The following is a 15411-nucleotide window of genomic DNA, read 5'->3' as shown; positions in this document are numbered from 1 at the left end:
ACGAACACTGATAAATTAAACATGCTTTTAAACATTTGAGGTGATCGTAAAAATATATCCGTTCGTGTATTAAAATACGTGCTGTTAATACGTAAGGCGAAAAGCTTTGAATCTCAAGTCAACTAACATCGTATTCACCTACCTAAATCGATAATGACTACACTGAGTCTACTAGACGTTTGTAGTCAGATACCCGGTACCTTTAGCGTTAGTTTGTTTAATCGACATTTGATAACACTAACATTTAAATAATTAATCCACTTTTTAAAATCACGTACTCACAACATGATCTTTTGAATCGAGATAAATCATCGAAATGTTGAAGATGTTATCAAATGCTATGTAAATAAGAGATCAACGGGCGAATAACCCACCCGTATGGTCGGCGGCGGCGTACTCCGCTGTCAGCAGCGGATTGGCAGCCGCTGTCAGGGCTGCGTAGTTAGCGTAGTCAGCATATGGTGACGCGTAGATCAACTGGTGAGACGGTTCCCCGGGAGACAGAAGACCAGCGGCAGCACCAGCGCCTGTACCATTAAGCAACCCAGCTTGCCCACCAGGTGCTGTCGGTATGCGTGGAGACAGTATCAATGGAGCTCCCAAAGGCGCTGATGTGCGAAGAGCAACACTGCCCACGCCACCCACTCCGCCAGTTGGCGCCAATAACCGCTGGGTTTCTGCGGCTACACGTCGCCATTCTTCATCGGCTGTGGATTCACCTTTTGTTATCAATAATTTTCAGTAAATATTATGTTAAATCTTATTTAAAAATTTATTATATAAAACGTTTTTACAGCTGGACCATGAAAATAGAAGTGGTTTAATAACAGCAATCATTGATATTCAAATTTTGTTATAGTGATTATGTTCATTTTTGCACTTTGAAATAAATTTGTCAAAGTATTATCGTACTGGTCACAATGAAATCACCCATGTTAAGAGTTAACAACCGTGACATGCCACAAATCAATTAAGTTAGTCATCTTAATGATGGTGGATGACTCATGTCGGTCGACAAACAAGAAATAATTTTCAATTACAGTTATATCTATCATAAATATACAAAAGTTAAAAAAGACATATCAATACAAAAAAGAACATTTACGAAGTAACAATCCTGTATCCCATTTATTAGTATTTTATAAATCGATAGCAAGATAATGCTGACCACGAAGCATTTCAGGTCAGATTGGCCATCAGTCAGTGAAGTGGGTCAAGCATAGTCACTTTTGTCCCAGAATACGCGAGTTTGATTTCCTTGTAGACAAATACGAACAAGACAAATATTGTCCTTGTTTATGATTCATAACAGCATTAATGACAATAAGGTAACTTAGATCCTTTTGTGGGAGTCAATAATTGTTTGGCGTGAAAACGGAAGGTCTCTAGTTAGATCAAAAAACCACACAAATTAAATTGGACACATTTATGCCAATCCCATAAAAATCAAACACAAGAAGATAAATAATAGTAAATCTTAGAACTGAATAAGTAATAGAAATAAATAACCAAAATTTTTACTATAGGTTAGTTCTTATATTATATATTAGTGACAAAACATAAAGGCGGCCATACTTATTAAGCACTGACCGTTGACGGGCACGACGGCTTTCGTGCTCGAGTCACGGTACGTGCCATTTATAATGGCCAATTCCATTAACTGACGTTTCTTCAGTTCGTCTTCACCGTCCGCTTGCTGTAAAATAAACCATTCTATTAAAAAATGATCCAACATTTTTAACACTGTTTTCGAAGAAAGTAACAGTTTATTTAAAATATATTTTAATGGTCAAATTATTATTATTAGCTTCCAATGAGATTTGAAAGGGTATCTAGTTCAGAGTAATTTTAAACACAACATACGTAACGTCTCAGGTTACACGGTTAGCCAAGCATTAGAATTGTATGAAACTTGACAAATATCGACTACAGCCAACGAGTATGTACTGCAGTTTCGATGGACATTTGGTGTATGATTTATACGGATTTGACGAATAATTACTATAGTTTGTACATACGTAGTGATGTTTATACATAAAGTATTTAACGACGAATTTAAAGATGTATACACGATATTCAATTATTGCTGCCATAAGAATATTTCATCATCGATATCAAAGTCTAAAAATACTGTTTGTAATATAACAAACATTCTATAATTCCTTAGTTGAACAATAGACGACAGGAATTTAAGATGAAACGGTGATAATAATATGTAATAATAAATAATAAAATGTAGGTAATGTTGAGTAAAAAAAATATTATTGAAAATAAAAATGTTACTTACAGGAACCAACAGGCGTTTAACCTCATCAACAGCTCTGGCCAACTTTATCTTTGCTCTGTTCTCTGTGTCTTCGACTGTGAGCAGTACGTGCAAATCGTCAGCGAGATGCTCCCAATTCGGCTTACCCCTGTTCGCATCCTCCTGGAATATGCCCAAATGATAAATCATTGAATACGTAATACTTAAAAGACGGTTTATCCCAATTTATATAAACGAAATTGTTGGGCCAGAAAAAGGTACATCAGTGCCAAGAATGTCTAGTGACTAGAAAACGTTCGTAAATGTAAATTATGCTAAGTTTAGGAAATGATAAAATGACTTAAATAAATCATTAATTAATTCAAAGGAATATTTCATGGAAATACAAATAAAATGAATCCTTTTAAGGTTTTCTGTATAGCTTTTCATAGAAACGGTTGACGCATGATTCTGACGAATCGTCTTACATAGATAAAGTATTGTATAATATAAACCTGTAGCATATTCCAAATGGCGCTGCATGAAACACAAATAACATTTGTCTTATTTTTTTGTCAAGATATTTAAAAAAATAACAATTGTTAGTAAAATGAATTTACCTTCTTCTTATCCCGCATTGAGCCTTTGCCCCTGACCATAATTTTACATCCAGTTTCCTGTTCTAGCTGTTTTGCAGTCATACCTCTTGGTCCGAGAATCCTTCCCACAAAGTTGAACTGTAAATAAAATAATAGTACTATATATTAAACAGTTTTGTAACAAATAATAATAATAATAATTATAAAGAGAAGATAATAAATAATATTCGGCGAGCAAAAACGAAATCTTTATTACAAAATGCTTCCACGTGCTAATCTCAGTTCGTGTTTAATGCGCAACTAGTGGGTTAATTACTACCATTATACATAAATTGTGTTTGCCGCGAGCGCATATTACTTACTCGTGCAGAAGCATAGAACATTTGAATCAAACTCATTTCCTAGGCATCAAAAAGCTTTGGTCAGTCCAATGTATATGAATCGTGAACGAGTATCTCTGCCTCATATACAAAGTAAGAAATGGATCAATTGGCAAATCGCCAAGCAACTCACGATATCATAGATAATTTTTACGTACACTTATTACAAAAATCAAGTATTTCGGACACAGCTAAAATGTTTAGTATTAAATGGTGGATAAAATTAAGACACAAAATTTGTCGCGTCTGTCATCTTAAATTGTTTTCTGTGACAGTTTATTAATTGTTACTTCAAAGTGGTTTAAATATTTTAAATAACAATATTGAAAACAACTAATTCGATGTCAACAGTAGGTTATGATTTCACTTAATTGTGAATGTGAGCTTACGATTGAAATAATTTCTGGTTCTCTGGTGTAATAGAAAGAAATACGAAACGCGGAAGTGGGAAAACAATAGGTCTGAGAAAACGGTCGTGATTATTGACGGTCCAGCGATTTTGATTATGACTAGCACAGAACATGATCAAAATTAGAAATGATTGTTTTAAATGAACGTAAAGGCTTTTTATAGTAATTTATACAACTGTGACTATTAGACAATGGTTTTCTATGTTTTTTTTTTTTCAACATAACGAACGGTACAACTACTTTTTCTTAAAAAAGTTTATACTCTACCCACAATTTTATACCTTGTTTTACTGTAACAGTTTTGAATTAAGATTGTTAAAATATTAACTTCCGAACGGCTGACTTGAGTCAAATATATTCAGATAAAAATGAAATGTTTTCTTTTAACTTTGAAACATCGGTCAGTCATCAATAATAATAATGACTTATTTTTCTCCAAGTGCGAACAAAGCTCAGCCGGACGCGAAGCCATGTTGAAATAGCGACGCACTAGTTGGCCGCGCGCCCGCATTCGTTTTCTCACCAGCCGTTAATATTTTCATGACAAAAGTGATTACTGTATTTTCGAAAAGGTACAACGTATATCGTTTCACGTTACATTAGCTTAGCCTTATACATGTTCGTACAAACACCATGACTAATCCGTTCGAAGCGTACCGTATGAATTTGCATATATTCTTCCAACTGAATACGTTGAATTTTTATTCGTTCAATTCCATTTAATAACAATGTTGACTTATTCACATAAGTGAACATGTCTTGACGAGAAGATAGTTATATCGGGTTCATAAATTCAGGCCCAGTAAAGGGGTCGTCACGGTCAAAGCGGAGTGTTCGGTCCCAATTAACACACTGGTCGCAACAGAATGTAGGTTAGGCATTCTAAATGCTTCCTAGTTGATCATAACTCAATCTGAATTACAGTGATGCAGTTGATTGTATATCGCTGCGAGATATTCCTGTTTCGTGTTTCTGAACCGTGTTTAGATGCGTTAGCGCGTCGCGGAAACACTTCCCAAAAATTTATAAGCCGACTATATATTTTCAGACGAAGTCGGTAAAAGCGTGCCTCGGATTTGATCGTGTTTATTCGGCCAACGGAAGTCTTTTGACTTAAAATAAAGTTTTAAGTATTTTAATGATGTCGGATGCAAAATAGATAAAATTCTATGGTTTACCTAAACAACCAATAATGATTAGATATTTTTCAATATTACATCATATTGCGTCAGTATTATACGCATTACTTTAAAAATACACAATATATATATATAAATGCTCCAAAATTTTATTATATTATAGTTGAATATTTATATTGAGTATTATTTAAATCGAAACGCTCTCGAAGATACAATCAATAGGGGTAACTTGATATAGGAAATTCAATAGCAATCGATAAAATAGTCATTTTAAAAATGAAATAATTTGATTTGTACTTATATAGTATAAGTTACACGAACATTAATAATAGCAACACCGGGAACGCCCTCGCCGTCGGCGCATCTAATCGATAAACATCAATTGCATTCCGTTCAATGTACCATATGCTGCATTGCACTCTAAACACACATTTGGTATTGCTAAACGTTTCCAAATAAGTACCGAGAGTTTAAAAACATTACGTTGGTACCTATACAGTGAAATTTAGTTTATAAAGACAATAAAGTAAAATTCGATCAAAAGATTGAAAATAAAAAACGTTACACTTTTGCCATAGAGTAAAAACACATTTTAGTTAAGCTGTTTCATTTACATTTTCAGTGGTATTAGACCTTAACATCAATAAAAAAAAAACACAAAATCTGATTACAATTCAATGGTTAGTACATAAAAGTTAAAATAAAACATGAATACAAATCAGAATACTTTTTTTGCCGTAAATTAACGTCACCGACGGTATAGTATTATGTTATTAGTTACCGGATATATTAGGTAAATTGACACAACAGTGTTACACCAGCATAATAGTATTCAATAGAAATATGCAATTCCGAGGCAACAGTTTTTTTACACTAATTATAGATTTCTATGCAAGCAAGTTGTAAATCAGACCGAAGGTTGATTCAAAATATGGTTATTTTTTATGCAGTGTTTGATATATCATCTAATCTTGATGTCCTACTTAGCGATTTTGGTCACAGGGTCAAGCAATATTTTTACATTACATTAACAGCCTTTACATTTCCCACTGCTGGGCTAAGGCCTCCTCTCCTTATGAGGAGAAGGTTTGGAGCATATTCCACCACGCTGTTCCAATGCGGGTTGGTGGATACAGATGTGGCAGAATTTCATTGAAATTAGACACATACAGGTTTCCTCACGATGTTTTCCTTCACCGTCGAGCACAAGATGAATTATAAACACAAATTAAGCACATGAAAATTCATTGGTACTTGCCTGATTTTTAACCCGCAATCATCGGTTAATATGCACGCGTTTTAACCACTGGGCCATCACGGCTCAAGCAATATTGAAATGTTCAAAAGCATATGCAAACATAAGTGCCCTCTCTAATCCCTCACTCTCCGACACGATCGGATGATGTTCAGGCGCGGTACCAGTTGGCTTATTACGGGCTTTCCGAGAGCTCAACACAACTAAATTTCGGACTGTTACTCTGAATTTCTCGGTGGAAAAATCGAAAAACATTTTATAGGCCCGGGTTTAGTCAAAGGATTCAGGCCTTATAATCTAGCCAGTAAGCCAACGAAGCAGTAAAAAGTATATATAAATATAATATCCAATATTTTATTTAACGAGCAAAGAGAATAAATTTGTTGAAATTAAAATGTATTCAGATTTATTAGTTCCTGTTGAAATTACTGTTGATGTTTATACTTAATGTATTGGTATTGAATTCCATTTTGTCAGTCATAGCGACAGATCGAAAATTGTTATACTGGGTTATTGGTAATTCGACGTATTCCCGTTAGGAGGTAATAGGGGTGACTATTTGTGATCATTTTAACCTCATCATCATCATCATTTTTATATTGATAAATAACCAGTGTTTAATCGTTTTTAAAAATCAAAAGAAAAAAAAAACGTTTTTATTGATACTTTTTTTTAAATAAATTTTTTAAGTTGCATTTTTAACTTATTTTGAAAAAATCTAAAAAACGTGATAACTTGAAAATGGTTAACTTTTGCATCATGCATATGGGGGTTCAAATTATTGCAAATAGTCACCCCAATACCTCCTAACGGGAATACGTCGAATTACCAATAACCATGCATATATTAATATATCCGTTGGCATTATTCCTGTGTTATTTTGTTTTATTCTAAAGATTACTTCTATTCTATATTGACGACATTTCAATTTTTTTAATTTGATGTTCCCACTGTAGTTATTCGTACTTAATTCTTATTCAGACACCCATAACGTTTAGAACGGAACAGAACAACATTTTTTAATAGTTCGGTCAATTCATTTATGCCTTTAGAAATTTATAAATAAAAACTTACGACCATTGCTATTAAATCGTCATAATCCCAAATGAAAGGTATTTAAGAATACCTTTGCTGAAATATATTTTTAATTTCCGACATTATAATGTCAAAGTCTTACTAACAAGCAGCCTATAATAATTTTATATGGTTCATTGTATCAACAACAATGTTGTTATTTAAAGAAGCGACTCAAAGCGCTTTTGTTTTTTCAGCTATTCTTAACTTCATAAAACATATGCGATGCACTCACTCAGATTGTTTTGATTTCTGAGATTGGATCTTCTGCAAAGTTATAATCATGGATATACGAAAACGTTTTGAAAAGAAAACATCTTAAAATTTATGATATGATTTAGTACGTGTTGTAATACAACCTACCGCAGTTTGAAAGCGTCCAGCTTTAAAATAATTTACCACATATGTTTTAGTGCTTTTTTTTTTAATTTTAAATGGAAAATATGTTGTTCTGAATGTTAAATAAAGATATTTTTTTTATGATATAGTTATGCGGACGAGCCACTTGACGGCAAGTGATCACCACCCCCATAGACAATGGCACTGTAAGAAATATTTATCATTCCTTACATCACCAACGCGCCACCAACCTTAGACGCTATGTCCCTTGTGCTTTTAGTTACATTGGCTCACCCTTCAAACAGGACCACAACAATACTGAGTACCGCTGTTTTTTTCTCTGTGGTGAGTAGGTCGTACCTACCCAGACGGGCTTGCACAAATCCTTTTACGTCATAATATACATAATAACTTGGTTACGGGTGTTTTTAAAACGACGAATCAATCTAGAAATATATTTTCTCATTTCAATATTATTTTGATTTATTTTATGACTGAAACAACATAAATTTAAGATTTCAAAGAAATTAAAAGGTTCAATCTACAGTAAAATTACAATACGCTAAGGAGTTATGTTCTGTGAACAAAATTACTTGTAGAAGATAGCTCATTCTACGTAATATTCATACAATACGCAAATTAAATAACGGAAATTAAAAATGTCAAAAAGTATATTGTACTCATTCTGACATATTATTAAATCATTTAAACAAATTATTACCAACTGGTTAGTTCGTATTGATATTCCTCATGGCGTTTTATTAAACCACTTAACGTTTTCTTTTGTAAATAGCGTTTCAACGCAAGTTGACCGTGTTCTTGTCTAAATCAAACATCTTTTGTTTGACGAAGCGTATATGAACTATTGACCGCTACTGATTGCCAGCCATTACGAGTACCGGATGAATGCAGGTGTATTACGAATCAATATTGCTTTTGATTGATGGGTTAATTCCTAGGTAAATTGTCCTACTATCTGTCAAGACGATTACTGTAAATGACGTTCGATTTGGACATTTATTGCTTCGATTATAAAGCATATTTTGGCGTAATACGTATTTTCTATTATTTTACTGTTGAGGAATGTATGGATTGGTCACGACGTGCGTTACCGAGAGATGCCGCAGGCGATAGTGGTATTTAATTTAAAGCTAAGAATACATGGACCAAGAGATCATAAGCTATAATTTATTAAAGACTGCTGTCATATGTGAATCTACGTAAATTATGCGAGTCGGATAACATTTTGAGATAATGATAGAATGGAAACAATGTCTTTTGTTGTTCTTTATCGCTTGATGTGGAACATTTAACAGCGGAAGATGTATTATACTAATTGCAGAAGCACAATTCTGAAAACATGTCTGAAGGAAATATACTGGCTTCAGTTTTCCCTGACTCCTCAAGACGTAGTTAAACGTACTCTTCTGTTAAGAAATTTTGGATCATTTCCAATACGCGGTTCAACCCTGGCAGTTGATATATGTAGCAGAATTTCATCCGACAATCAGGTTTCCTCGCGAAGTTTCACCCTCCTGCCCTTCACCTTTCACGTTTAAGGGTGAAAGGTGAAGTGAAATATAAATTATAAACTCAAATTACTATCGTAATAATAAATCGATAGTCTATAATAAACTTAATATAGGTATATCTTTTTCTGTATGTTTTACTAGGAAAGTAGTGTTTTGTCGTCAATAGTTTCACTTTTATGGCTTCTATCATTATCTGATCTTAAGTACAGAATTGTCTGCAGCAATTATCACTTACGACATTTATATTTATGCGTAAATGTTATTGATAATATGCGTGATTGTTCAAGCTAGGTGTGTCTGTAAATGTTTATTTTAATTAATTTATTTATTCGTAATATGCACATACATTACGTTTTATATTAACACAAGATAATATAATTTTTATCGTTCAATTGCAATCACGTTGGTTGAAATGTTTATTCAGATAAATTATTTTTAAATAATGGATAAACAACGTCCCGGAATCGGTCACAAATTATTAATGGTTTTAAAATTATATTTCTTTGGAAGTTTGAGAGGTTGTGGTTTAGTAACCACCAGTTGACTAGTATATAATATATAGAGACATTGCGGTTTGACTACTTCAGGTTGCAACTAATTATATAACCTTTTCGAATTAATAACTTGTTATCACACACACACAGATGCAAATTCACAAACACATAGGTCGTATTTATATACCTTTAATTGACAATATTATTGCTCGTATTATTTAATGGTAAATCGAATGACAATTTTAATATTGAAGCATAAAACTAGCTTCGCTTAGAAGATTATATAAACGGATAACCATTTGAATACCGTGTGATAATATTTTTAATACACTATCAAAAATATTTCCTTGAATAAAGTAAGTCATTGCGAGGTTTTCGCTTAATCTGTGTCGCCGAACTGATAATACCTTATTAGGTAGGAGTTTTTGTTTTATTCAAAAAATATTCCATGTATTAATTTGTTTCAAATTAATAACTAACGCTTAAATAATATATTTTATATCTCATTTATTCTTCTATTACGTAATAGGAGAATGATTGTTAAAAGAGTCATTAATTTAAAAAAGTTTACAACATTTTAATAACCAATACCATTGTGTGTCGAATCAAAGTTTTTAAATAATGTTTAACATAATCACTTTACGATTTTATTTTTTAGTGTTGACAGACTAAACCTCCAGTCACGAACTACGTCAATCGCTTGTTGTCATTTATTTCGAAACGCTGTAGTTAAATAAACAAACTGGCTGAAAATAAACTACATTGAAGTTGGTGTAAAAAAATTACCGACGGACTTGCGTCTTTGATTGTTTCTTTGGCACCAATACTGTTCATTCACACGAACAAACATTTGGCGTTGGAACAAAACGGAACGTGTGATGTCCGGTTTCTAAAATCGCTAACCTAATTACTGGTCGTTTTTGCCAGGATTAAACGAAAAATAAGATGTCAAATGAAATATGTATTAAAAATAGAATATTCATTTAAATTTAGTGTAAATTCAAATTACAATTTTTAATATTTTTTTACTCATGTCTTTAATTAAAACAGATAAAAAAGATTGTGTTTTTTTTTTAAATGAATTAAAACTGTGTACTGTTGAGGTTTCTGAGATACAAAAGTCCGCGAATCGAATAATATATTTCTTTACAAAAAAAAAAAATGGTGTCATCGCACCGCTTGAAGTTTATTATACATAAATAAATAATTTGCACAGCATTAAGAATTTAATTATAGCTATTTAAAATCGAAATAATTTAGACTAGTATTTATATACTCGCTCTAGTATCTGACTAGATATAAGTGACGCGTATAAATTTGTAAATGCATTTGAGTAATGGCGTCACGACATGTAGGTCAATTTTATTTAATATATACTCCTGTGCTCCGTACAACAGCCTGTCCTGTGCCTGATCTCTGTCCGGTAGTATCGGATTTGCCGTTCCAAGAGATTACAAGTGTAAGGGAACACAGAGTGCATGTACGTTAGCGCGCATATTTGTTCATTATATTGCTGTCTCTTCTTGATCAGTCAGAAGGACATCAATTCTTGATTGGTCAAAATCATTCAAAAGGACATCATCAATTAAGTTATATGTGTAGTGGAGGTAAAATAACTGAGGCTATATAAATGTTCTTCCTTAGCCATGACGCAACCAAGTAACATTTAACTCCGACTTAAGCTAGACGATAAAGTCATCTGCGTGGCAATTGGCGGCAAATTAGGATTAAAAACACAATTTTATATCTTCAGCCATTCGACATATTTATGGGGGTTAAAATGCCGTATCTAAGTATTGAAATAAATAGACTTTTAATTTCTCGAAACTGCGTTTTTATTGGCCTCTTACGACATATGGACTTATCTAAAGATTATTACCAGATGGCATGAGCTAATGTTTATATTATGTTTATTACGTATGCGTACGTAATGTCATGTAAGTGTTAAAGTCGTTAAACGGAGATTGATTTGGTTTAACCCAAGCACAGTGAAATCAGTTAACTGTCTGTATAAGATAATTAATAATATATATACGATCTGTAATAATAAAACAAAATAATTCATTGAATGCGTAAACAACTGGTTTAAGCGATCACATGTTATAGTCGCTTAATATACAAAACATTGCTGAGTACAAGTTGGCTATTTATTTAGGAGACAGACGAGCTAGTCAAAATATTACACTACCGCTTTTACGAGTACATTTGGAAGGCAGACGAGAAAATTGCGTTTACCTTCCATAGATAACTTTTTACATAGTCAATGTGAATTGGAACCTAAGACTAATCCAGCAGATAAACATTTTATCTCACTGGTTCACTCGCCATTCCAACAGGAGAGTAGCAATGTAGAGAAGATTTTACTGTTAAGCGATAGAATTTCATATTTTAATTTATACGTAATTGAATTCAACTTTTTCGCTCGAACGTATGACAGTTCAGAGAATTTAACGAAAAACAGAATAATCAATTATTTACAGATAATTTATTCATGAGTACAGATTATAAATTACCAATTGCTATTTAAATGAATAAAATACAAGCGACATAAAAGCGTAAAGCGATACACGGCTAAATGCATCGGTCGGGTGCACACGGGCATACGTTTGACCTCTCACCGTTGACCCGTGCAAGAACGGTACAGAATCTAGATAATATGATGTACCTATTAATCTATTTCCTAGATATTTCAACTACATAAATGATCTTCCTCCAAACAAAATGGAATATGAAAAATAAGTCAAGGATCATAAACACAAGTTGAAAAAGGAAAACGATATTTATTTTCGTGGTTTTTATATTGTAATTAGAACTGTTTAACTCCGTTTTATATATGACGTGATAACGAAATCTAATATGCTTAACGGATCCGTCACGTTGTCGTGTTTCGAATTTGAATTTCGAAAACAAAATACTGAAATGAATTCGAGTTTGTCGAGTCGAGAGTTTTGTTTTAGTATGATTTACTTTTTTATCTAGTGACTATTGTCTTGTCTTTATAAGATGTACTTAATCGAAAATCGTTTAAAGTAAAATACTTACTAAAATAAAGACACGAAGAAAACATTTAAAAAATATAAATAATATTTATGAAAACTTAATAGGTACTATTTTTATTTTGCGGAAGTTTTATTTAAATTAACCAATAACTCATATCTTTTGCCAAATCGATTATCTTTAATAAAAAAAAAACATGAAAAATTTTAAATAAATATGTATTTTGTCTTATTGCCTCCGCTGATTGGAGGGCTGGTTAATTTTTTGTTCAGAGGATCGGAATTGCATTTCAACGAGGAAATGCTGGTAACATTCTTGCCACCATTTGACGCGGCCATGATTTGTACAGTAACTTATTATTTTAACTTTTTATTTGTATATAATTAAGGGCTTAATGAAAATAAAATATACCTGAATATTAAGTATATTATGTACAAATATAAATGTATTTTAGATTAACTACTTCTCACAAAGAGCGGAAGCCCTATAGGATATAGTACGTAAACGTCAAAACAAAGTTCAAACTCGCAAGTTCAAACCACACCACAACCACTGACACCAAATTTTCATGTACCTATTTGTGTTCTTGAATAATTTCGTGCTTTGTGGCGTAGAAAAATATTGTGAGGAACCAAACCTTCTCCTTCAGAGGTGATTAGGAAATTGCCCACTAGTGGGATATTAACAGACTTTACTAATAATAATATACAAACAATGGCTTGAAAACATTAACTCTTATCATATACGTCAACTAAACTTCGATTGCTATTAAGCTGACATGACTCTTTTTTTAAACAACAAAAATAACACACTGATTGGAATATTATAAAAAAGAGTACCGTTTACAATCCGATTATTGCTTATAATGTATTATGAAGTTGCAATCCTGACCAAAAACTCTTATTAGCCGTAATAACTATAATAAAGAACGACAGCTTAATGTACTTCGAAATACATAGAGTAATAACCTAAATAGTAATATGAATATTAAACTAAATTATAGCGAGCTGACATTTAACTGAACGCAAATCTGTGAACATATTTTGTTGACAAAATATAGGCTTGCATAGATATTATTTACGAGTGTGGGAAGACTCCTTTCTCGATCGTTTTTGATTTCGTATGAACTTTGAACTCGCATTCATATAGGGCCTTAAGGATTTGTCAACTTCGACCTTTTTTTATTGTAACCGAATTGTACATTACAATTTAAAAAAAAATTTTTTTTTCTTTCTATATTTTATTTAATTATTAGCCGGTTTAATACAAAATGCTTTATATAAAATGAATATTAAAAAATTACTATAATTCTTAGCCGAATTATAATTTGATCTTGTTCGTTAATAATGTGTTAACGTTATGGTACAGGACCTGTCAAGTGCAATCTAATCGCAGGGTTGTGTGTATTTGTCATCGGGACGAATGTACAGGTGATAAACTAAGTATGTACGAGTATCTAACTCAAATAAGTAATACAACTGCTTATCGACGTCCGAGCGGACAATTATTTATTAAATCCTATACAAATATATGCTTAGGGTAACGATATATCTACATTTACAAATATTCTTAAATGAAACGTATGTTTTGCATTGTTATGTGAAATACAAATAAAATGTTTTATTTATGTTATGGTAATACGAATATACTCGTGTTTTGATGATTGTTAATCCTTCCTCAATAACATGAAATATCTGCCCATATGCGTGATACTAGCACATATTGTAAGGGTTGCCAGGCGTCATATATATATGGTTCTGCACGGGTAAAATTTATCTGTCCTATTTAGTCCAGTGTGTACTAGAGTTTTGTCAATTTAATCTAGCGCACGCAGAGAGTATGATTTTATAAAAATTATGTCTAGGTTATAAAAAGGTATATTGGGCTATAAAAAAAAGATGGTGGATTTTGAGACATTTAAACATGTCTTGAAATAAGAAATTACTAAATATATTTTAATTTACGCCTTGTGATTCAAAATTACCTGAAACCCAACGGATTTTTTTCAAATATTTAAAAATCAAACTATCGCGAGTTATATAAGTCGCTGACTTATAACGTGTAAAGGAAAATATACTTCAAAACACAGCTATCCGCAGCGACGGTTCCCGACTAGTTATTTATAAGTCTTTCCTGTCAAAGCTTCCTTGATTTCTTTTACAATTATAAACATCCAAGAGCTAATGTCCCTTAAACTTAAACTTTTTTAATCTGTCTCGTTATGTTGCCATCAGTTAAAATTTTATATTAGCTTATAAAGAAACGTTGTGATCGTTTATATCAACTTAGTTATATTTATTTTTAAAAGTTAATAGCAGAATTATAGTATTTATAAGTAACGGAAACCGTATTATATGAAAACTCAATCGCGAAATATGAATCGTTTTGGTGCGTATTTTAAATTATAATTATTAGTCTCACGATTTTGTTCTACCTTGACTTTCGATTTTTTTTTTCAGCTATAGAAGATAGAACAGATATAGAAGAGTAACAGCTGAACGCGTATTATAAAAAAATTACACGCGACAAATATAAGAAACATACTTAATTCCGTGACATTTAAACAATTTAAAATGTTTTCGTAAGCGAAAGATGTAATAAAACGCGTATTTAGATCTGGGAATCTGGTCAAATTTTATGAAAATAGCCCGTGAGTCATATTCAACATTTGCCATTTCGTCTAGCAGACTTATGATAAATGAAACGGAAATTAGCGTCTCCTACACACGTGGGTCTATTGCACCATTTAATGGATTGATACACTGAGATAACACCAGGAGAAAGTTCCTTACGTGTTTTTAAAGGAAAGGCAAACAACATAAACAAGAGCCTACACCCACGAAGGTTTCGAAATATTCGTTAACTACGTGTATAAATATCAAATCATTTGAACGAAATTGTCCGATTTTTTTGGACAAGAAATATTCATCATCTATAAAAAAAATTG

The 15411-nt window shown here is 32.3% G+C and overlaps 2 protein-coding genes across 8 annotated transcripts in view; one reads left to right on the top strand and one right to left on the bottom strand.

The window, feature by feature from the left end:
- Positions 1 to 15411, top strand: part of LOC135193547 (uncharacterized) — a 159871-nt gene that overhangs the window by 42665 nt on the left and 101795 nt on the right. The gene's annotated exons all lie outside the window — the stretch shown is intronic.
- The window catches only part of How (held out wings), a 62158-nt gene that overhangs the window by 7582 nt on the left and 39165 nt on the right, over positions 1 to 15411 (bottom strand). For 4 of the 7 annotated variants that reach the window (XR_003368471.2, XM_026629804.2, XM_026629803.2 and 1 more), the window contains exons 3-6: positions 2866 to 2982; positions 2288 to 2428; positions 1576 to 1696; positions 375 to 719 (exon numbers count right to left, since the gene is read on the bottom strand). Coding sequence is in view for 6 of the 7 variants with exons in the window: in XM_026629804.2 (XP_026485589.1) it covers positions 375 to 719; positions 1576 to 1696; positions 2288 to 2428; positions 2866 to 2982 (724 nt within the window). In the remaining variant the exon portion in view is untranslated. The remainder of the gene's footprint in view (positions 1 to 374; positions 720 to 1575; positions 1697 to 2287; positions 2429 to 2865; positions 2983 to 15411) is intronic. The other 3 variants (XM_026629806.2, XM_026629807.2, XM_026629805.2) reach the window with 3 other exon arrangements.

This window comes from Vanessa tameamea, chromosome 12 (assembly GCF_037043105.1).
Source record: "Vanessa tameamea isolate UH-Manoa-2023 chromosome 12, ilVanTame1 primary haplotype, whole genome shotgun sequence".
In the NCBI taxonomy this organism is placed as follows: Eukaryota; Metazoa; Arthropoda; class Insecta; order Lepidoptera; family Nymphalidae; genus Vanessa; species Vanessa tameamea.
This window is presented reverse-complemented; position numbering and strand designations above follow the sequence as displayed.